The 24804-nt window shown below is 41.9% G+C and overlaps 1 protein-coding gene across 1 annotated transcript in view; it reads right to left on the bottom strand.

Annotated features, from left to right (window-relative positions):
- LOC141111747 (polycystin-1-like protein 2) overlaps window positions 1–24804 on the bottom strand; it is a 160168-nt gene that overhangs the window by 120906 nt on the left and 14458 nt on the right. The window contains exons 7-14 of the mRNA XM_073603883.1: window positions 24085–24489; window positions 19583–19681; window positions 18833–18867; window positions 14934–15051; window positions 14618–14825; window positions 9649–9763; window positions 5014–5158; window positions 3227–3430 (exon numbers count right to left, since the gene is read on the bottom strand). Coding sequence (XP_073459984.1) covers window positions 3227–3430; window positions 5014–5158; window positions 9649–9763; window positions 14618–14825; window positions 14934–15051; window positions 18833–18867; window positions 19583–19681; window positions 24085–24489 — 1329 coding nt within the window. The remainder of the gene's footprint in view (window positions 1–3226; window positions 3431–5013; window positions 5159–9648; window positions 9764–14617; window positions 14826–14933; window positions 15052–18832; window positions 18868–19582; window positions 19682–24084; window positions 24490–24804) is intronic.

The raw sequence follows: 24804 nt of genomic DNA, 5'->3' as shown, positions 1-24804 counted from the left end.
CTGAGAGAGCCTTGGCCTGGGCAAACCCTCTATGGGAGACACAAAAACCTGTTGTCAGTTACCCTGAGTTTGTGGCTTCTTTTAAAAGGGTATTTGACGTTCCCGCACACTTCGCTTCTCTGCCAAGTGTGTCATGTCCATCAAACAGAGTCTGAGAATGGTTGCCGATTACGCCATTGAATTCCGTACTCTGGGAGCAGAGGTTGCTTGGAACAATGAGGCCCTCGTGACTGCTTTTTCTCATGGTCTCTCGGATACCATCAAGGATGAGATAGCAGCCCAAGATATACCCACTGAGCTGGAGAAGTTGATCACGTTTGCCATCCTCATTGACTCCAGACTCAGAGAAATAATCTCTTTTAAGGACGCTTGCGGAAGTGCTCCTGTACATTTGTCTCCGAGCTTTGCAGTCCCACCCTTGCCTCCCTTACCTCCCATGCCTCCTGGTACCGAGTCGGTCAGTGAAGGTGAACCCATGCACTTGGGTTTCACGCGTCTCTCTGCGGATGAGAGAACCTTTAGGAGGAGGGAGAGATTGTGCCTTTATTGTGGCCAGGCAGGGTCACTTTTTGAAGTCTTGTCCTCCTCCGTAATTTCCATAGATGTTTTCCCCTCAAGCCTGGTGGTCCTCTGAGGGGGAGGGGTCGTTGAGGAGGGGGTACTGTCAGGGCTGGGCTAAGCCCTTCCTTCTCTGAGCTGGCCGCTCAGCTGTCGGCTAATTGCCAGCTCCTATCTCTCCACAGTGACTCACCTGTTGATGATCCTGCTCGTCGGTCCTGCCTACTTAAGCTGGCCAGTCCAGATAATCTCTGCCTTCACCTTGGTCACATCTCTAGAGACACTCTCCTGTGTTCCTGTTAAAGACTTGCGTAGCTGACATTTCTTCTGGCTCCCTGACGTTTTGGCTTGTCTGACTATCCGTTCTGGTTCCTGAACTCTGGCTATGTTTTGACTACGTTTACTCTGTTTACCTTTTTTTTATTATTATTAAACAAGTGTGATTTAACTGTACTTCTGTCTCAGTCTGATTCATGGTTTCTGACACACGTCCGCGCAATTGTCAGTTAAATGATTGCACTGCTGTATCGCAAAAAATGGCCTGGTCATGAAGGGGGTAAATCTTCCAGAGCTGAAGTGGTTAAGGCCTGAAGGACGAAATGCGTTGGCTGTTTTACAACTGTTATGCATGTTATTTCAATAAAGGAAGACCGCTAGTTAATGTTACCCCAAGTGCTGACTTTTTCCTCTAGTGACCCATGCTACACAGAGGCATCGGCAGCCTGACAGTCTGAGCACTGGGTGGAGCTGGAAATTTGAGAAGATGAAAGCGTTAATACACTTGTTTCTATAAAATGCCACCCTTACAGACAGCTAAATTGTAATTGGTGTCATGCTGATGGCTTTGCCAAGTGGTGATGGTCCTACAGCTACGCAGACACCATCAAATGGGAGGTCAATCAGCCACAGCTCAAGGAATCCTTAGCAACCACTGGAGGAAGACTAGTTGATGAGAGAGGCTGTTTTATAGCTTTGATAGTGCAATCTGGAGATTTCCTCTGCTTCATCAGTGAGGCCAGCTGAAGCATCATTATATGCCGTGCTTTGTAAATGGCAAAGTGCGCAGAAAGAGGAGAGAGACAACATCAGCACTGCTGCCAGCCATAGCAGACTCACTGAAGACGGCAGTCTTTTTTATGTTCAAAAAGGGCAAAGCGTAAAAATCTAAAGGCAAATGAAAACTCCAACACTCAAAAATGAAAGTGCTTGGAGCTGGCCTGACTTAACCAGAAGTCCGTGCTTACTTCAGATATCAGAGAGTAAGTAAACAAGGAAATTATTCGCACTCCTAGTATTACTTCTTCCCCTCTTTCCTTAGGGTTGATTTATTAAAGGCAAATAGCTTGTTCAGTTTGTAAGGGAAGCCCTACTTTGCTTGGCAGAGCTTGGCGAATGAGGTGAAGCTCAGCTGGCTTCCATCATCCAATCATGTGCAAGCAAAAATACTGTGTTTTTTTATTTATCTTGAATGTGTTTTGGTATTCTTTGCAAAGTGAAACTTCACCCCATTCACTAAGTTCTGGGGGAAATTCACTTGCAAAGTAAAACTATACTTGGAAAGTAAACAGCTTATTTGCCTTTAGTAAATCAATTTTGTTGTCTCCACAGCTGTGTGATCCATGAAGCCTGGAGGAAATAGTAAGATGCAGCACAGAACATGTGTGGGAAAGAGGGTACAAAAGAAAGTACTGGGTAAGTGCTGGGAAGGAGGCATCGAGTAGTGTCAGGGGACTATGTGGACTGGAAGTGTCAATTACAAAGACTTGTGTTTGTATGGTGTGCATTATGTATGCATGTATGCATGTGTGTCTGTTGTGTGTTATGTGACAGGTAACACCAAAGTTGTCAAGGCACTATGTAAACTAACAACATTGGGGCAAAAGAAAGGTGACTGTGAGAGCAAACCACGGTTTTGATATGGGGCCTTAAGATTTATATTTTTGTCCTTTCAGGCAAAGCTTAAAAATTCACAAAAGTCCCCACAGGCATAAGGGGTATAAAGTCTAATGTTCATACACACAGCAGTAATGTAATTATGGGTTTTTGTAAGTTGTAAGAGGAAACCAGAGCCCACGCACACATGGAAGGCACATATAAACTCCATATAGATACTGTTCCTGGTAGAAAACCCATGTGCGCATATTTTCATTCTTAAATGTTTAGAATATTTACACCAGGTGAAACAGCACAAAAAAAAAAATCTAGATTTCAAACATATAGGAGCTGATTTACTAAAACTGGAGAGTGCATGCTCCATTTTTAGTAAATCAACTCCATAGGGTTTGATTAAGGCAAATAAACTGTTCACTTCACAAGGGAATTCGTTCTTGGCAAGGGAAATTTCCCAAGAGCTTAGTAAATGAGGTGATGCTTTGCTAACTTCCTTCATCCAATCATGTTCAAGCAGAAAATTCTGTTTTCTTATTTTCCTTGCATGTGATTGGGTATTCTTTGCAAAGTGAAACCTCATATTCACTAAGCTCTAAGGCAAATTCTTTTGCAAGGTGCAACTTCCCTGGTGAAGTGCACAGCCTAGTTGACTAGTAAATCAACCCCATAATGTTGTCCTTTACAGATGTTAAACAGTATACCACACACAAAGGCTAGAAAAGATGAACGGAAATTAGTTATGATACATGTACAAACATTTTTCGTAGGTAACACCTACTTGACTCGGGGAAGAAACAATAAGTGAGGAAGATACGATCATCTCTAGAACAAGACTCAGTTTGAGCACAAGGAGGAAGGCAGGAGATCCGGAAACTGGTCAGTACAGAACCTTCTTCTGGATAGACACTGCAGCTTGGCACCTCTGGTGGAGGCAAGGTGCTGACCACTGTCACTTCTTCACCATATTCATGGGTTGATCTGGCTAGAAAAATCAGATGTTTCATTTTAAAATGTGTTTTACTTATGAACATGTCACTACAGTAAATCACATACCTTACAGATAGCAGCAATACTGTATTAGTATTAACAGAATAAAACATGTTAAGAGAGCAAAGCATAATCAAGGAGATTGAAAAGAAGAGGAGAGGGAAAGGAGTTTGTAGACCTGTCCTGTGGTAACAATGCGGATTCTCCATAGATTCAGTACACATAATAAGCGTGGTCACCTTAGCACAGGAAGTATGTTGCTGGTAGGATCACTAGGTGAAAATAAAGGAAAAGAGCCTGAAAAATCTCAAAAATCTGGTTCTTAGGTTTAGATATTCTTTGAGGATAGGAAAAAATTACACTATAACCCCAAACTTTCATTAAAAAAATGACAAGTATGCCTGCTGGATTTAGCTGCAGGTGATACAGATAAATGGGAAAACACTTATTCTAAAGAAGAAGGTTTAAAAAGTTGAAATAAAGCTTCTTTAACTGTAAATTTTTAAAATCCCAATTAGTGCGTCAGAAATTTTGACAATAAGCCCAAGAGTTTGTAATGACCTCCTATAAAGTTAACCAAGTACATACATTTACATGCCAAAGGGCCTAGTTGAAGAAACATCTCTATGAAAAATGAAGCTGGTAAGGAACCATAGTTTATGAATCATTGTGCCTGGCTCTACTATCGAAGATCATGGGTACTCTAAGTTACATAATTCACCATATTTACATGGTGTTTGGGCAGTGATGCCACCAGGAGTCACAGGAAATAAACCTCCACAGAAGTTAAAGTTGGCACTAAAGTTCATAATGAGGGAGCTTAAGGATTTAAGCAGAAACCCAACCTGAAGTAGGGGGACCTTTCATTCATTCAGCTGTCCTCCATTCATAGCGTGATTTTCATTTCTAGAAGCGATAAAACAGATTCTATGATTGCAAGAGGGGTGCAGAAAGGAAGGGCACAGTCGCACTGTTGATGAGTACCTGATGAGTACCTGATAGATCCAGCCGCTTAGCATAAGGGATACTTCTCGTTCAGTATAAGTATGGTCCTACGTGCTGATTTAGAATTTTTTTTTACTAAACTAATGGGGCATACACACAGTCAGACTTTTCGACCGGACTGGTCTGACGGACACCGACGGACCAAATCCGGCGGACAATCCGATCGTGTGTGGGCTTCACCGGACCTTCAGCAGACTTTTCCAGTCGCAAATCTGACAGACTTTAGATTTGGAACAGGCTTCAAATCTTTACGTCGTAACTACGCCGGACCCAGAAATCCGCTCGTCTGTATGCTAGTCCGACGGACAAAAACCGACGCTAGGTCAGCTATTGGCTACTGGCTATCAACGTCCTTATTTTAGTCCAGTGTACGTCATCACGTACGAATCCGTTGGACTTTAGTGTGATCTTGTGTAGGCAAGTCCGTTCGTTAGAAAGTCCGTCAAAAGTGTGTCAAAAGTCCATCAAAAGTCCGCTGGAAAGTTTGTCGGACCAGTCGGTCGAAAAGTCCGCCCATGTGTACGCGGCATTAGGCTTTAATATATAGAAAACTTTTCAAAAACAACAACTTACCTATCAGCTTTATTCTGAAAGCCCCATGTGATTGGCTCTGTAGAAAGGTGCTGTTTAATACAAGTGTGGATGTGTCACTTTGTAACAAAACCAGAGAGCTCGGCCTAAAATCACGCAGGCTGCACACAGGAGGAAGGGACACAGACTGCAAAACAAAAGGATTGTTTGAGCTGTGCTGAAAAATATATGAAGTTTGAATACTACAGTCAACGTGCAATTGCATCAATTAAGTTATCAAAGCATTATTTAAATCTATAGCAAAAGGCACACACCTCATTATTATTTTAGTAAAAACTACATTAACCCTTTCATGACTAAGCCTATTTTTGACATCTGGTGTTTACAAGTTAAAATACATATTTTTTGCTAGAAAATTACTTAGAGCCCCCAAACATTATATATATATATTTTGTAGCAGAGAATCTAGAGAATAAAATGGCGATGATATCACACGATATGTCACACGGTATTTGTGCAGTGGTGTTTTAAACGCAACTTTTTGGGAAAAGGGACACTTTCATGAATTAAAAAAAAACAAACAGTAAAGATAGCCCAATTTTTTGTATAATGTGAAAGAAGATGTTACGCCGAGTAAATAGATACCAAATATGTCATGCTTTATAATTGCACGCACTCGTGGAATGGCGACAAACTACGTTACCTTAAAATCTCCATAGGCGGCGCTTTAAATTTTTTTTACGGTTACCAGGTTAGAGTTACAGAGCAGTTCTAGTGCTAGAATTATTGCTCTCACTCTGACGATCGGGACGATACCTCACATGTGTGATTTGAACACCGTTTACATATGCGGGCGCGACTTCCGTATGCGTTTTCTTTGCTGCGCAAGCTCACGGCGACGGGGGCGCATTAAAAAAAAAATTCTTATTTATTTTTATATTAATAAATTGTGTTTAAAAAAAAATAAATAAAATTTTTGATCACTTTTATTGCTGTCACAAGGAATGTAAACATCCCTTGTGACAGTAATAGGTGATGACAGGTGCTATTTATGGAGGGATCGGGGGTCTAAAAGACATTGCTGCTTTTGGCGATTCTGAATACTGTATATTTTTTTAAAACTGGCGCCATTGGCAGCCGAGTAAACGGGAAGTGACATCATGACGTTGTTTCCATGTTTACAATTAGGAGACTGGAACGAAGCTGCTTACGGCTTTGTTCCAGTCTGTCCCTAGCCGCCGGAGGCGGCGAATTGTTGATCGGGCCTCCCGGTGAAATGGGAGGCCCGGGAAGACCGGCGGGAGGGGTGGACGTCCCCTCTCGCTCCTCCGGTATAACAACCAAGCGGCTTTTAGCTGCATCGGCTGTTATCCCTGGAAAGCCGATTGCCAGCTCTAAAAAACAGTAATGGGATGATGCCTGCAGCTGCGGGCATCATCCCGGTATAACCCCCGAAAGCCGAGGCCGCACATCTGCGTACACTCAGCGGGAAGGGGATTTTATCTAAGAGAGACAAATGATACATTTACATTGTCCTCTAACACAGGGGTCTCCAAACTTTCTAAAGAAAGGGCCAGTTTACGGTCCTTCAGACTTTAGGGGGGCCGGACTGAGTCCAGTGGGAGTAAACAATACTTGATCTTTGGTATTAGGGTGTCAGTGGGGGGGGGGGAATAGTTCTCCCATTGTTGGTGTCAGTGGAAGGAATGGTGCCCCCATTGTTGGTGTCAGTGGAAGGAATGGTGTCCCCATTGTTGATGTTAGTGGAAGGAATAGTGCCCCATTGTTGGTGTCAGTGGAAGGAATGGTGCCCCCATTGTTTGTGTCAGTGGAAGGAATGGTGTCCCCATTGTTGGTGTTAGTGGAAGGAATGGTGCCCCATTGTTGGTGTCAGTGGAAGGAATGGCGCTCCCATTGTTGGTGTCAGTGGAAGGAATGGTGCCCCCATTGTTGGTTTCAGTGGAAGGAATGGTGCCCCCATTGTTGGTGTCAGTGGAAGGAATGGTGCCCCCATTGTTGGTGTCAGTGGAAGGAATGGTGCCCCCATTGTGGATGTCAGTGGAAGGAATGGAGCCCCATTGTTGGTGTCAGTGGCAAAAAGAATTTCTCAAGGGCCAGATAAGGGCAAGCAAAAGGGCCGCAGTTTGGAGACCACTGCTCTAACACAATCAGATGTTAGTACAGCGATCTACCTTGCTGTCCTATTGTGTTCTGACAAGGGGACAACCCCCCCGCCAGCACACTATGGTCAGCGCTCTCAGCCAAAGGCTGAGAGTGCTGATCGGGAGCAGGTCGGCAGACGTTTTTTGTTCATGACCCGTCGGCCGGCTTCTGGCGGCCCGGCTGCTGTACACACGGGCCAAATATCGTCTGGTTTCTACTGAACCGGCCAATGTCGCCTGACATTCGGTCCATGTGTACTAGGCTTTAAAGTAGAGCTATGGGCACAATAAAAAATTACATATATGATGTGAGGGCATGCCTCAGAGATGATAGAGGATGGGGGGAGTTGAGGGATAGGCTAGATGAATATTTTATTTTTCTCTCTATTCTCATTCTTTAGCTTTACTGTAATCGCTAGCTTGTGTTCTCTTCCACTCTAGTCTCTGCTTTCTTCTCCCTACCTTCTTTCCATAACCCTACATACCCTACTTTTCACCCCCTCACCCTTTTTTCTCTTCCTGTTTTAATCCCTCCCTTCTTCTTCCCTGAGACCATGCTTATGGCTACTAATTAGTGCTGCAGGGAGGTCCACTCTTTTTATCCTTTCACCCCAATACTGACAGCCCACCTTCACACTCCCATGGTTGTAGAAATATTCACTATGACAGATCAACATACAAACAGTAGTGATGCTAAGTTACATGGCAAAAGTCTGCCAATTCTCTATGTCTCATTTTTGGTTTATAGCCTCTTGAGGTTCTCTCTATAACAACTTTGCAATGGATGTTTGCAACAGAATGTATATTTCTATTCTCTGTTATAATACTTTGGAAGATGTTTCCCATTCTGTTGTACTATATAAAACTTCAATAAAAACTTTATGGAAAAAATTACATATGATGCAATCAGTCACTAGCATTAGCACAGCAGTTTGCAGAGGCAGTCGCCCCGTGATATAGTTTTATTACTTGTTGATCCTGCCATTAGATCCTTTACTTTTCCACTTCCTATAATGGGTTGACAAAACTGTTTGTTGTACAGTAAAATTACACATCAGCGCTGTCACCCTGTAAGTAATAGGTAAATAAATTGAAATCTAACTCCAGCTAACATTTCTTATACCATAATTACAGCATCACTTTCTTTTCTTTTTGGAAAAAAGGTTAAAAGTTTAGTATTTTATTTCTTTCTTTTGGGGATCTAACACCATACCAACAAATTAAGTATATTGGTGTTATCCCATTACCTGCAGGCAGCTGCTTCTGCTAAAAATCATCCTTGTAGTATTTCCTCACAGCCATCGGATACTGCCCTGAGTAGCTGTCTTTCAGCACTGTCAATTCCTATTACTACACTCCCGCAATACTTTACATTCTGTGAATGGTAAGGCAGGCCATAGATGATGTGATTTTCCCATTGCAGGGGAAGAAAATCATTTGATTCCTCCGGCAACACTGTCAGTGTTGATGGTGGAATCCCTCCGGTGGAGCTATTGTGTTCTCCGGCTGGGGGGTGGGGGAGCCGTCCCTGCCAGGAGAATACAGTGATTATTGCCAGTGGCTGTAGCTGGCAATAATCACATGTAAAAATCTGATATGCTGGTTGTACCCAAGTCGCACGATGGATCCACTTGAGTACGCAAAGTCCCCATCGATGGATCGAATCTCAGCCGGTCCCTTCTGAACCTGCTGAGATTTGAACCATCTATGGACAGCTTTAGTGGAATCCTATTAATCAACTACTTCTCCCCCCATTCACAGAACATGATGAGTGATAATAGTAATAAAAGTTATGTGAATGGTGGAGAGGACAGAAAGGGATGGGCAAGCAATGCAATTTTTCTCTGTAGCATCCGCTATAGTTAAAGCGAAATTAAAGTTTAAAAAAATGGAGAACAGACAGGGAGGGTCTTTATAACAGAAGAGACATGCAATATCCCTTCTGCAATAAAATACACTAGCTTTGAGGCTCCATGCACACGCTTAAAAATAATACGCTCATATAGAGCATTTTTGTACACAGTTTAGACGAATTTAGGAGAGTTTAGTGTTTTTTGTGGCAGAAAGCTGCAATCATAAATGCAATCAGAAGGGTTTTTTTTTTCTTGCTTCTAATCACAGAGATCAAAATATGACTCTAATTGTCCTAATGTGCATGGGCACATAGGATAATATTGAGCTGCTTCTACAGGCAAAACACAGTTTAGATTTCAGCACACTGCCTGTGTGCTGGGATGACAGCACTCCTGCACATACGTGAGAGCGAGGTCATCCTGTGCCAATCAAGGCAGCCGAAGACTGGCACCCGGAAGATTCCAGTGCCACCGGTGGACTTTGAGGGGACTTTCAGAAGTAAAAAAAATAGTAAATCCACTGGCAGGCTTGTTGGTTGGAACAATAAACAATGATATTTCACTGGTTAATAGGGGGATTGATAACATGTACCTTGTTATTTACATGATAAAATTAAGACCAGCATCTGTTACCACTCTAATGCTAACAACTGAAAACTAACCTTATTGAAGTTATTCTGAATGTACCAGGTATATGTAACTGCATTGCAGTTTTCACAGGAAGCATAGAGCACCATGTCCTCAGAAAGGTTAATATTCTTGCAGTTACTCAGACAGCTGAAACAAGAAAATCATTTGTAAATATATAAGCCCTGCAAAATGATTTTATGAAAGAAGTGCAAACAAGAGAGAAATTTAGACAGTTAAGAAAACAAACAGCATGGTGCTGAGATCAGTATCAAATAAAAATCACTTTATTAAAAAAAGCATCACACTTACAATGAAGTTAGCATGAAACAGCATCGATAGGGAACACCTGAAACCAAGCTGCTGTGATCAGTGTGAGGGTTTTGGCATCACTGAGCAAACAGAGACCGAGGATGACAGGGAGCCAGCTCAGAGTATGGATAATAGCTGTGGCATTCTCAGCTGCATATGAGGATGACAGTTGTCAAAATGCCTCATGGATGTCTGGAGAGGGGGCATGCGCCGTATGTACTTTGAATAAGATAAGTACATATTTAGAATTACATTATGTACTTATTAATACAGTGGTGGTCAACTTAAAAAGTACAGAGGGCCTCAAGTGCGCCCCTCGGCACTTCTAGAGGGCTGCACAATAGTAGAGCAATTTTACACCTCAATAACCCAAAAATTTCTTTCCTGCTTTTTTGCAGCGTATCGCAATGCACAGTGAAGATGTTGGAGTTCAATGACCCCCAACACTGGTGTCAGTGGATGCAATAATAACCCGCAGAGTTGGGGTCAGTGAGAGCAATAATAACCCTTAACATTGATGTCAATGGATGCAATAATAACCCTCAACACTGGTGTCAGTGGACGCAAAAATAACCCCCAGCACTGGCGTCGGTACTGTTAAACCTTCCCCTACATTGGTGGTCAGTGGCATTAAAATGTAACCTCCACCCCCCTGCATTTGTAGTCATGGCTAAGAAAATTAACATCCCATCGACCTTTCCTTCATTGCGGTGAAAGTTAGCCCACTCCATCTCCCCCCCCCCCCCCATATAGGTGGTCATGGCAATGAAAGTGTTACCTCCCCAATCCTTCCGTTCCTGTATTGTTGGGTATGGCAGTGAACATGTTAACCCTCCTACCCCCCCCCCCCCCCATATATGGTGGTCATGGCAGTGAAAATGTTGACTCTCTCAGTCCTCCTCCCCTGATTAATCACTTACCTACTTGCTCCTATACTGCTCTCTCTCCCAGACCGGGACTTTACTTGTACTGTGGGTGGAATAACTTCACCCTCAGTACAGTCTTTTATTGCCAGATGCTAAAATACAGACAGCGTTTTAGCGTCCAAAACCACACACCTCAACACTGTATGATGCCCCCAACTAGCCCACATGCTGATTGCATTTCTGTGGTATAACCTGGTTTCTCTGTCTAATTGGGCCTTTAGTTAGTTTAGGCCTTTAGATAGACTGCTCCCTTCTTTTTCACGTTCCCTCAGTAAGCTGCTAGCCTTCATAGCATAAGGATGGGAAAATAAGTGTCTCTTTACACTTCAAATGACCAGTAAACATCACATGTACTGTATTTTAGGAAGTAAAACTAAGTCGGATTAGCGTGTGTCTTATTGCTGTCTGTGGAGGGTGCTTATTCAGCAGGTTACCATACTATTCGGACAGACTGAGGTCTAAAGGAGGTATATCAATGAATAAGGCCTCAAGCAATGCCCTGTGTTATAAACATGACTGGAGACGGTTCCTTCGGGACAGTATATTGGCGTCAAAAGGGTTAAGCAATGGCTAAGGGGTGGGTTGGTGAGGGGGTATAAATTTGGTGGCAGATTATTGGTGGGGAAAAGTAAAACAGAAGAAACTTGTGCATCACGTCAAATCACATGAATTACTGGTCCCTCAGTCTGTACAATTCTCACGAGGGAACAAATCCCAAACCTCCCTCCCTTTTTTGCTGTACTTTGTTGCTGTACTGTGTTGTTATGATTTAAAAAAAAAAAAAAAGAACTAACTAAAATAAAGACGACAAAAAAAAAAAATAGACTTGGGCTTTGTGTTGTGTTCTTTTTTGGATACTGTCGTAGTTAAATCCTGGCTGCAATATTTACTATTGGTTTACGTAATTGAAGTTTACTGCGAACCAATTTATTTGTCACAGCTGGCGGTTATCCCTTTTGCAAGCTGAGGTTGCAGGTGGCCAATGGCAAGAAGCCCTTTGTTAGCCCCTGAGCCTAACCTGGATGGCTGGGGGCTGAATTGGCTCCTAATAAGTAAGAAAGTTGAGATACGCCACTCAGCACTGCTAAAGGTGATCTGGTGTAAACGGCCGTTTAGGAGCAGTTGGGCATTTTTTTTCAGCTGCCCCTGAACTCTCCTCTATGTTATCTTATCAGTACATGTACACAGGGTCGTTTATAGTCGTTTCTAGGCAGTTGAGTTTAGAAGCAAAAAACGCAAAAAAAATACATTCAGGACGTATGTTCAGAGGCATTTGAAATGCCAAATGCCTGTAGCAGCTTGTAAATGCGTGTAAACGCGGTTACTCAGGTTTAGCAGCATTTCGTTTACAGGTGTTTTTCATTTTTGACTATTTGAAAAAAATGATTCTAAATGCAAAAGCTATCATAATGTCGTCAGTTTATGCCATAAGGAAGGCTTTGGCTGAAATGCATTAGCATTTTATTATCCAGTCATGTGCAAGCTAAAATGCTGTTTTTTATCTTCCTTGCATGTCCCCCTCGGATCTACAGCGACTGCACTTCCAAGTGCACTTTCAGTGCAATTTCAAGTGCACTTTGCACTTGTAGTTTGCACTTGTAGTGCAAAGTGGATTTGCCTTTCGTAAATAACCCCCAACTGTATTAAATACATAAATTAGGGAATAGAAAAATAATACTCAGTTGTATCGTAGTTTTTGTTTGGCAATAAGAAATTGGAAACATCTGAATGTCTGTCACATCTCTACCTAAGGTTTCTTATGCAATGTGGGTTATTTACTAAAGGCAACTCCAATTTGCACTGCAAGTGCACTTGGAAGTAATGTTGCTGTAGATCCAAGGGGGACATGCAAGGAAAATAAAAAACAGCATTTTAGCTTGCACATGACTGGATGATAAAATCAGCAGAGCTTCCACTCATTTCAGATCTACCACTTAGATTTAGAGTGACTGCACTTCCAAGTGCACTTGCAGTGCAAAATGGATTTGCCTTTCGTAAATAACCCCCATTGTCCGTTATAACTGCTGTAGAGCTAACCACTAAAAAAATAGACATCTTTTTTACAAACACAATTGTTCTTGAAGGTAAAAAATTGTATCCCCCTTTTCTTTAAAAAGACACAACCACCTTTGATCTCCGTTTGGTTGGAAAAGGTTACTGAAATTAACAAAATGGAGGATCTGGTGGCCATGGAGAGAGGCCTTCGAGAAAAATTCCTCAAAAAGTGGTTCTACTGGCATGACTTCACTTTCTCTGCTGAGTATTCATACCTGTTGGGTTAAAGAGGGAGTCCACCTAAACCGCCAAAAAAAAAAAATATTAAAAGCCAGCAGCTACAAAAACTGCAGCTGCTGACTTTTAATAAATGGCCACTTACCTGTCCCAGGGTCCAGCGATGTCGGCAGGCGACGCCGAGAACCCGCTCGGTTCTCGGCAGTTGCTGCCACCATCCTAGGTGAGGGAATCAGGAAGTGAAGCGTTGCGGCTTCACTTCCCGGTTCCCTACTGCGCATGCGCGAGTCGCGTTGCGCATCGTAACTGGTCCCCGCTATCTCCTGGGAGCTGTGTGTTTCCCAGGAGACAGCGCGGAGGGACAGGAAGAGGCATAGACTCCCATGGGAGTCTATGCCGGAAGTGGGTGCAAATACCTGTCTTAGACAGGTATCTGCACCCCCCTGAAAGGTGCCAAATGTGACACCGGAGGGGGGGAGGGTTCCGAAAAGCGGAAGTTCAATTTTTGTGTGGAATTCCGCTTTAAATTGACATCCTGTGGCAATTGGAAGTTGCCTTACTGGTTTGCCGTACCCCCCCCCCCCACACCCCAATTTATTTTCTTTTTTCAATTTTTTTTTTTCTTTCCGTTCTGACTTATTTATTTTCTTCTTCATACTTAACCACTTGCCGGTTACCTTACGTCGCTTCGCCCTGTGGCCACTAGGGGCGTTTTTTCAAAATTGTCGCTCTTTTTTTGTTTATAGCACAAAAAATAAAAACCGCAGAGGTGATCAAATACCACCAAAAGAAAGCTCTATTTGTGGGAAAAAAATTACATCAATTTTGTTTGGGTGCAACATCGCACGACCGCGCAATTGTCAGTTAAACCGACGCAGTGCCGAATCGCAAAAAGTGCTCTGGTCAGGAAGGGAGTAAAATCTTCCAGGGCTGAAGCAGTTAAATTTAATTAGAAAAACACAGGGTACAGAGATAACTGCCCACATAGTCCACTGATGTTACTTTACATCATAGGCGTGCACACAGGGTGTGCCACACCCTAATCACACCGCACAGATGGACCCCTGATATTTCACCAAAGCCCCCTTAATGGAGCTTCTAAATAAAAATTGTAAAAAAATAAATAAACTAATTTATTTGAAAAAAAACAACAAATAATAAAAATAAAAACTACTGACATCGTCCACTGCCCTACTGACACCAATTTCTGCCCTACTGACACTGTCAGTATATATACACAATCACGCACACGCACATTTGTTTGAGCTTTGGGGTGCACGCCTTATGCTTCACATGTACTATCTGTTCTATGCCTTTAAGGGACATTGGGTTGAAGCACACTATGCATATGTGGTAACATTGTTCCTTATTGCTGAACCCTTGTATGGACATGACGCTATCTCTGATGTATATGCTATGTGTTCTCTGTATTGTTACCTTGTGACGAAAATAAAGTACTGAAAAAAAAAGTATTGAAGGTAAAAATACATTCATAACAAACATGCAGGACACAACAGTAGTTTTGTATGCTGACCTGATTGTGGGTCGAAGTTGGCTCTTGGCGGTCACATAGAAGCATTGTTCATCCTGCACCGTCTCCCCATCACTGAGAACTGCAGAAGCTTGGACAGTGAATGCGGCATTAGGGGGTGGCAGGCAGGCAGCAGGAATCACAATCTTATTTGAGGTGGGGTCAATTATATTCTGTTTTAAACATGCAAACCATCCCGACCAGCAAGATCCTGCAGGTACAAAGAAATGGAGTCAGTCTAGGATCCTTGTCAAGTATTTTGACCCATTTAGTAGTTTAAAAACGAATACTCTGAGAAGTTATATTACTACCCACTTACCACATGACCAGGTGATATTATCAGTAATGTTGCTCCATACTTGCAAACTAATATTGGAAAATGGGTTGACATGTCTGCGGGGCTCTATCTGCATTGCCCAATTCTTTTTAATGAATTCCTGTAAGAGATTGTGAGAAGCATCATAGTAGCAGCACTCTGATATATGTGTAGGATTGTGCAGCTTGCCTTAGTTTTCAAGGCCTATGGTCCTCCTAGACCAGTGGTTCTCAACCCTGGTCCTCAGGACCCACTAACAGGCCAGAATTTAAGTATTACCTTGGGCAGATGCAGACTAGAATACTGCAATCACTGAGCAGCAAATGATATCACCTGTGATGTATTTCAGTTATCTTGCAAACCTGGCCTGTTGGTGGGTCCCGAGGACAGGAGTTGAGAACTACTGTCCTAGACTTTAGGATTTGAGCTCTACTAGAATTGCTACTATATGGCTATTCCCAGATTTAAGGAGAAGTAGGATCTTTGGTTGTTACAGGATCTGTTGTTTATCTTTACTTATAGCAGAAAAAAAGCAGTACTCAATGTGCACCCCAAGATAATACCACAACAGACAAACCATTTATAGAGGCTGATAAACCTATGTCTGGAGGACTGGCAAGCATGGCACCATGGGGAACTTCTCCCAAAGCTCTGGGCACCAGATGTTAGTGGGTTTCAGGCTGTTTGACACCCAAGAGTTGGTACCACCAGTGAGTGGTGATTTTTAAGCAACCTAGTTGTCCTGGATGGGGCAGTTAGGTTGCTGTCTTCTGCCCTCTGAGCTACCAAAGCAGTTCTTTTTCACCATTAAATGTTTTCCTAATAAGCACAGGTGTAAACCCCACCACTTATTTGCCACGTAAACCCAATTAACTAAACAAAAGCATTTCATATAAAATATGCATGTCCAGGGATGCTGTTAGAAATCTTAAGGCCCCGAACAGCCTACCTGACAGTCACCCCCCCCCCCCCCCCAAGCATGTGGGTGCTGGTGTACAGCACCAAACACAGACTGTGTGTATTTGGGCTGCTTACCCGAACCTGCATACCTGTCAAATTAGGACCTGTGGCTGTGTTTGTACAGCGGCTGAGTCCTCATAAAGTAACAGGTGGCTCTAGCTGCATGAACAAACCACCCATTCACATGGCCAACCAAGAGATTGAATACATAGATTCCTCAGTCCCTTTTTCTGCAGTCTCAGCTGCACAGCAGAATGAATGAACAGGAAGTGTTTTGTACAGAAGCTCCTTGTTCATTCACAGACTGAATCATAGTGAACACAGTTTACTATGCTTCAGTTATAAATGAACACAGGGACAATTGGTACCCATTGTTTACTGTGTTTATTCAAGAAATGAAGGGGCAAATTAATATGACATGTTTACTGCCCCCCCTCTCTATCCTGACACCCAGCAGTGTTGTAAGAGGGGTGCACGGGGGGATTGGAGCTGCAGAAAGGGAGGGTCTGATTGTGGAAGGGGGTGAACATAATAGCAGGGGGATACAGTTACTGGAACCAAGTGGGGAGAGAGAGGAGGAGAAAATAGTTGCGATGAAGGGGGAGACACAGGGGATCGGTTCCGGTATTTGCTCCCCACCCTGATGGTCTAGTGAACTGCCAGACAGATCTTCTCATTAGGAAACTTGTATAGGTTTAATTAGGTGGAACAAACCTCCCCCACTTGTGCATTCAGGATCACTGAGATTCTACTGTAGATTTCTGATTGTCACCGAGAATAATCTATCCAGTAAGACTGGGTTCACACCATTGCGAATTGGATGCGGGATCTCGGCATCCAAATCGCAATAGCAGGAGATTTTGACCGGCTCTCTATGGAGCCAGTTCACATATTTCTGCTGCGGCTCTGGTGCAAATTTGCACAGGAGCCCTGTGTGTCTTTTGGTCCATTTCAGGTCCGAATTCAGCCAAAAATTCATCCTGAAAATGGACCTGAAACGCTGAACCAGGATGCACCGGACCCCTGCAGGGAGCTGCATGTGGCGATGTTGTGAACCCAGCCTCAAGTAGTATTAACCGCTTGGCATCCGCGCTATAGCCGAATGACGGCTACAGCGCGGACCTGAATTCCCGGGAGGCCGTCATATGACGGCCTCCCCTGTGCACGTGCCCTGCAGGGCGCGCGTGGAGCGCGCTGTGATCACCGAGTCACTGAGACTCGGGTGATCACCGATCTGTGTAAGGGGCCGGTCCCGGCCCCTTACCATGTGATCAGCTGTCAGCCAATGACAGCTGATCACATGATCAAAACAAAAGCTCTGTGATCGTTTTTTTTTTCTCAGCGCGAGGAGAAAAAAAAGCCGATCACCGGCTCAGCAGCAAGGGACATCGGTCCCGAAGAGGAGGAGGCAATAATTCCTCAATTGTGCCACAATTGTGCCAACAGTACCCACTGACAGTGCAACCTGACATTGCCACATCACAGTGCCCACAGTGCCCACCAGTGCCATGTATCAATGCCCATAAGTGCCACCTATCAATGCCTACAAGAGCCACCTATCAATGCCCACCATTGCCACCTAACAATGCCCACCAGTGGTGCCAATCAGTGCCACCTAGCAGTGTACAAGATCAGTGCCCATTATTGCCACCAATCAGTGCCCATCACTGCCACCCATCAGTGCCCATCACTGCCACCTATCAGTGCCCATTGGTGCCGCCTCATCAGCGTACATCAATGAAGGAGAAAAATTACCCTTTTAAAAAATTTTATAACAAAATATAAAAAAAAATAATTTAAAAAAAAAAAAATTCGGTCTTTTTAAATTTTTTTAACAAAAAATAAAAACCGCAGAGGTGATCAAATGCCACCAAAAGAAAGCTCTATTTGTGGGGAAAAAATGATAAAAATTTCATTTGGGTACAGTGTTGCATGACCGCGCAATTGTCATTCAAAGTGCGTCAGCGCTGAAAGCTGAAAATTGGTCTGGATAGGAGGGGGGTTTAAGTGCCCGGTAAGCAAGTGGTTAAACCCGAAAGCAAACATTTATTTTTTTTATATAGCAGCTTATCAATTCTTAGGTGTTATGGCGGAATTCGTTTTCTTTTTTAGGCTTTTATTCTTTTAGTTTCACCTAGTGATCCTGCCTGTATATCTGTTGTTTTTTCATCAGAACAAGCTGTCCTGCAAATGTAGCAGTTTTGGGGTCGAGACAAACTGCTTATAAAGTGTTAGCTAGAGTTGGGCTTTACTTTGTTAGTGTATCTAATTCTATACATCTAGTCCCAGCCCCCCCCCACCCTCCCCCACACCACCACCACCACAAACTGAAAATTCTGCTGTCCAAAGGTACTTCCTGTTCTTCATCCAGAGTGTAGGCAGTCTAATACAGGAGGTGTGTTACTGGCTGGATCACCAGCTAAAAACAGAGGGAAAAAGCCTTAAAAAGGAAAACAAATGCAGCCACCACATCTAGTGATTGGTCAACTGCAATATATAAAATTTTTGGTTTTGAGTTTAATATCTCTTTTACTGGTCCATGGGATTTTTGGAGTATATGTAAGTAGACTTCACATCTAATGCCCGGTTCTGAATGACAATGTCAGTTGTAGGAACCATGAGCTGCTGAATAGCAATTGTGGTCACCAAACTGTAGGGAACATCTCTCCAAGAGGGATTCAGACAGCAATAAAAGAACATATTTACTAGTACAGGGAAGTATTAGAAGCCCTGTCAGGTTGTATTGCTGCCTGTGCCTCTGATTATTTTTCACCTAATTTTCTGTGTGGATAGCAGGTAAAAGCAAATGCCCCCAACAAGTGTATAAATACCGTAGATACAAATCTGACTAAAGGTTCTAAGCCTTCCCAGCTCTACCCAACACCAAAAAACATATTTTTTATAATGTAAGATGAGGATGGGTAGTAGATGAAACTGCTGACCTTGATCTCTTTTTCTCTATGTCTGTCTTGTGTCCCTGAAAAACAAAAATGATAAATATTACATTTGTTCCAAATAAATTCATAACACATATGCACTGATGGAGTCCAAAAGCGGAGATGAGAGCCAAGAGGTTATACTAAAGCATAGCTCCCAACTGTCCCTCATTTTGAGGGACTGTCCCTGCTTTGGAACAATGTCCCTCTGTCCCTCATTCCTCCTCATTTGTCCCTCATTTTGGTCTGATCTATATAGTTGTATATAAAATGCACTTTTTATCTATCAAAAAGTGTTTTCCAGTGCTAAAGCTTTCATCTGATTTCTAAATTGCTGCATTTGTAAATTCTAAAAGCCAATATAAAGGAATAATAGTGGTAGAAAAAGCACTTGTGGGTTGAACCAATCTTTTATTTTTTGTACAATTCTCCTTTAAGGGGACGTGGCAAGGGGTGTGTCCTATGTCTACATACTTTTGCTGATAGGTGTCCCTCATTCCCATCTCAAAAAGTTGGGAGGTATGCTAAAGAATACACACAACGTCGATCAAAAGTGCCTTTGTTGCCTTTTGCTCGCTGTTATGTGCATTCTTCAATAAAACCTCCTGGCTCTCGTCTCTCATAAGTGTGGCTGCAAGCAGTTTCTATACAATAGAGATTGGATTCATACTTAAAAATATACATAGTTATGTAAGTATAACTAACTTTTGCCTAGCAGACATTAATCTAAGATACCGTTTTGAATGTTCTTATTACCTTCATGTAGAGTAGAGTTGGTTATCACGGTAATGTGTCCAATCTCCAAACTTTCATTAGAAACTACATTTTCAGCTATGATTGTAACCGTATATGTACCTGTAATTATAAGCAATACATAAGATAACCATGCACTCATTCTCTAAATAATGTAGTAAAAATAGTGGTGTATAGGTTAGCCTTTTGCAGTGTCTTTATGATAGAACACAAATACATGCACTCAGGAGTAGACATGTGTAATTCATTTCGTTATAAAAATTTTCATTATTCAGAGCTTTGGATGTATCTGAATCTCTGGTTTACAATAGTAACGAATTTGAATTAATTCAAGATAAATTCTAACGAAAACAACAAATTAATTTGTTTCCATTTCAATTTATTCTGATCCAATCGTTTGGGCCTTTTATTGATGTTTGAGGCATCTAAAATAATGTACTGACATAAGGAAAGATTTGAATTGATTCGGATCTATTTGTTTTTATTCTAGTGAGTGCAGCGTGAATTATAAAAAAATGCCCTACATAATACATACAAATGGAAACATACTGCAATAAATAGTTACAGTAAGCTATACAAGTGAAATAAGATGCTTTCTACTCATAGTGTTTGGGATGATAGAGGTGGATCCATCAGAATCTTCGAATCAGAACATAACGAAGGGATCCAAATATACAAAACAAATCCGAATTTACAAAATGAGTTCCGAAAACAAATAATTTTGACATAAAGATTATGATGAAATAAAATTATTAACTAATTAAAACAAAATTCTGTCGTGCAGATCTCTACTCAGAACATGAATAAACTACCAAGGCTCAACTGACGTCAAAACATTTTTTTTTTGTTTTAGACAAAACAACAAAAAATAGAACTTCTGTCAGGTTTTAATCTGTCTGGCACCCGTCACCTGGACAAAAAGGAAACAGAAATCCCCCAAAGAAGACATAAAAAGTAATCAAACTATGACCATTTCTAACTCTTTTGAACACTACTGAAGTGTTTTTGTTTTTTTTTTGCAGTGCTCCTTGGGGAGAATTCTCCTTACTTACTTTTCTGGCTGACACCTATGAAACTTACGAGAGGAGATGGCAAGTCTTCTCAGCAGCGACACAAACAATAAGAACTTGACAGCAGTTTTAACACTTTCACACGGTATCAAAATTGTATAAAATATATTTTAAGCTAAAGTTAGACTTTAGTGCCTATCACACTTGTCTATTTTCCTGAAGTAAAGTACATGAATTGAGCGCTAAAAGTTTTCCAATAAGCTGATGTGATTGTTTGTTGCCTGCTGTAGGCATTGTGGCCAAGTGAATCCTCAAATTTCACATCAAAATTAAATCTCAATCTCCTTTGGCGGTGCCCAAAGTTGCACCGCTTTTGGACTGTCATAGTAAACACCATCAACAATGATTTTCAAGTATCCGTCTCTCTTGACCCTAAACCGTGCTTATTGGGTATACTGGATGAGGTTATAACAGACAAATATGTCAGGGAGGCAGTGTCCAGAGAGCTGTTTCAAGCTCGAAAGCTGATCTTGCAACATTGGATCTCTCAAACCTCTCCAACTTTAGAGAAGTGGTTAGCCAATATGGGATTAACTTTGAGATATGAGTGCTTGATATATCAGCATAGAGGCAGCCCGACCCGGTTCAATAAGATCTGGGGATGCTGGCTAGCTACCCCTGGCTTGGTTCCATTAGACCTAATTCTTGATAGGATATTGACTTAACATAGGAACTCAACCGCTCAGTGTGTCCTCATCCTTGGAGTGAGCTTAATTTAAAGTACTGGGGAAGAGATGTGATGAGAATGTCTTCCTAAATCTCAGGTTCAATCTGTTTTATAAACCCACTTTAGCTATGTACAAGAACATTATTCTATTTTGTATTCTGTAAAGGTATTGTATAAAAGTAATACTTTGGAATGTGCAATGTTTGTTGTACTGTTAAAAGTTGTTAATTAACTTTATTCTGATTAAAAAAAAAATGAAATTTCAGCCATGTAAATGGAAGGAGAATCTTGGCTGCCTGCCAGTCCTCACATGATGCGGTACAGGTGCATTAACTTACTGTGGTGGGGTGCCATTCAAATGAATGGCAACCCACCGCACAGAAGCACTTAACAAGCGTGTCAGCAGCAAAATAGCTTGAGTTTGCCTTTACAGCTCTTTTAACACTTGTTTAGAATATGTAAATACTTTATGTCTATAGTCTGGGGAACACAGGTTCACATTAAAGCTGAAATCCAGACTAGATAACAAGTTAACTTTTCAGTGTGACTCCATATTGCAAGGGTTAAATGCTTGTTTTACCTAGTAAATGATGAATAAGGTGAATTTACCTTATTCCTTGATCCCCCAGCAGCCTCTGTTGTCCAACGCTTTCGGGATATGGGTGGTCCCTCAGCGCCTTCAAGTACAATGCAAGGCCACTGGTCCTCCATTGTACATGATATTGTTGGACAGCTATTGCACACAACTGCAAACTTTCTGAAAAAACCCATTCACTGATTAGGCAAGTCACAGGCCTGAACCTCCCTTACTCTCCAGAAATCTTTTTACTACATGTTGAAACAGATGGTATTAATCTTCCACCTAAACATTTGGCCAGACACTTGATAAATGCAGCACGAGTTTTGAGCCCCAGAGTTTGGAGATCATCCACGGTTCCTCCTCTGAAGCAGTGTGTACTGTAGAACATGTAGATCATATTCATGACATGGAATCCATTATGCACTACAAACTAGACAGACTAACTCAATTCAATAACATGTGGCAGGCATGGGAATACTTCCAATCTTCTGAAGACTATAGAGCCATCAAAGGACGGAATTGAACTAAGATTAATATGGTACCTTTGATTGATTTTGTTAAGAAACACGATGTCTATGTGGCTCCTATTTTCCAGACATCCCGGAACCCATTTTCCCCTCTCATTCCCCAACAGTTACCTACCCTTTCCCCTCTCTTACCAGTTCCTATCTCTTCCTTCCATTCTCTCTGGGTCACCCCTCTTGGATCAGAATACTAGATAATGATCTCTTCTACCTGACACACAAGACAACTAAAGCCTAAAGAGGAGGGTGTACCTGTATTCTCTGGACAATATTGCGGGGTACAAGGAGTTAGGCATATTGGAGGTTATGTGTTGTGTTTTTCTTTTTCTGTTCCCTCTTTCTCATTATCCCCCTTTTTTTATTGTACACTTAAACTCAATTGGACTGTTTTTGAACAAGTTTATCTCTGTACCACTACAGGGTTTGCAGAATCTAGTACATTGGAGCTCTCATTCCTGCATGTATTACTTCTTTCTGCTTCATGTCAAAATTTAATTATTTCTAACATGCTTAACAACCTTCATGCAAGATCTTGTATTGTTAACATAGCTTTCGCTATTCGTGTGTACAAGATCTGTCTTAATTTAACTTTCTGTGATGTTCCTTTATGTATTTTTTCAGTATTATTTTAGGGGCTGGTCTTACGAAGAGGGGGAAGCCTGTGGGAGCAAGGAATAAAGTATTTCACCTTATTTATTATCCCTTAGACCAGTGTTTCTCAACTTTTTTTCACTCAAGGCACCCTTTAAAATTATGGACAATCTCAAGGCACCCTTTAAAATTATAGACAGTCTCAAGGCACCTCATTCTAAAATGTGAAAAACAATTGTAATAGTTTTACGTAATGCGGCAGCATCGATCATCGACACACGTGGGACACCCAGCATTAGAGGTGATTTATTCTTTCCAAGCAAATACACTTTTGCACACGAGTACTGACTAGTATTCCAGTGTTTTTCCTCTTCCTCAGTTTCTTTCCATCACTCAGCTGTGACCCCAGTGTTGATGGAGAGGGGCAGGGGAGGGTCAAACAAGGATGCTGTGCAGGCGATCAACACCCTTCTTATCAACACCGATGACATCACTGGTTGTTAGGACGCCAGTGGCTGGAAGGTTGAAATGGTGCACAATAAAAATGTGTGGCTTTGTGTAACTAAAAGGGAGGCTTGATCCACCTACTGGCTTGTATAAAATTTTGGGCAATTTTGCCAATGCACCCCTGAATAAACTTCAAAGCACCCCAGGGTGCTTGGGCACCCTGGTTGAAAAAGGCTGCCCTAGATTAGATAGACATTTAACCCTTGCAGCGTGACTATATCTTTAAATCTTATTATCTACACAATATTTTTATTTTTTTAAATTTAGTTTAAGTTTAGTTTTAAATTATATTTCCAACATTTTGGTTTCTACTAGGCATTTTTTAAACACACAATGGACTCATTGCTGCATGCTTGTGAAATAAGAAATGTCTTAATTGACCCTAGAAACCAATCACTTTCTTCTTTTATTTTCCTAATTTACTCTGGAAACATGTGAGGGAAAATCTGAGAGCTTGGTCAACATAGATATGGTTATTTCAGATGCTTTATTGAGGAGGCCCAATGTCCAAAATGAATCTACTGCCCAAGCTTGGACATTACCAGACATTCGGAATAGGAGCATACCTTCCACATTGAGAGAGATATTGGATATCTGTGTCTGTCCTGTTGGGCTTTCTCTGGAGTGGCTGAAGGTTCCATTAGATCCTTTGAATTCAATCTTTAGTTCCATTGGTGCTCCACGAGACACAGATACATTTATCTGCAATTCTTTACCTGCTTGCAGTCTGGTGGTGGACAGCTGCCCTTGCAAGCCAGATACTGCTTCAAAGAGTTGGACAATGATACTGGTATTGAGTGTAAGAGAGGTGCGATCGCTGGATGCCACTATTTGCAGGTGATGAATTCCTGGACCAATAAGGTGCTGAGATGCTATATCCAGGGTCAGATTGTATGCTGGGTCTCCAGTCTGTACACTGGACTCAGACAAAGTTCTATTGTCTGCTAACAGGGAGACATTCATATTGGTGCCTGTAATGGTGGAATATAATGGAAAAATCATCAGTAAGTATTTACATTTGTCCGGTGAAGTCACTGAATCTGAAACCATAGGATTTGGCCAACCAACAATAACACTTCAGGTTTGTATGTATGCTTATAAATTATATTACCCACTGGCTTATTACATAGTATCTCTCAGAGGTGAGATCCCTATGCTCTATTTTTTTTACTATGCTTCATAAAGCCCCAGAATGCCCTCCATTCATAACACTATTCTCCACAGCAATCTCCTTCAGCTATTGTACGCTCCTGCGCTAGATATGCTGCTAGGGATTTATAGCCCCA

Source organism: Aquarana catesbeiana, linkage group LG11 (assembly GCF_042186555.1).
Source record: "Aquarana catesbeiana isolate 2022-GZ linkage group LG11, ASM4218655v1, whole genome shotgun sequence".
Taxonomy (NCBI): Eukaryota; Metazoa; Chordata; class Amphibia; order Anura; family Ranidae; genus Aquarana; species Aquarana catesbeiana.
Note: the sequence above shows the minus strand (reverse complement) of the source record. Positions and strands in the feature narration are given on the sequence as shown.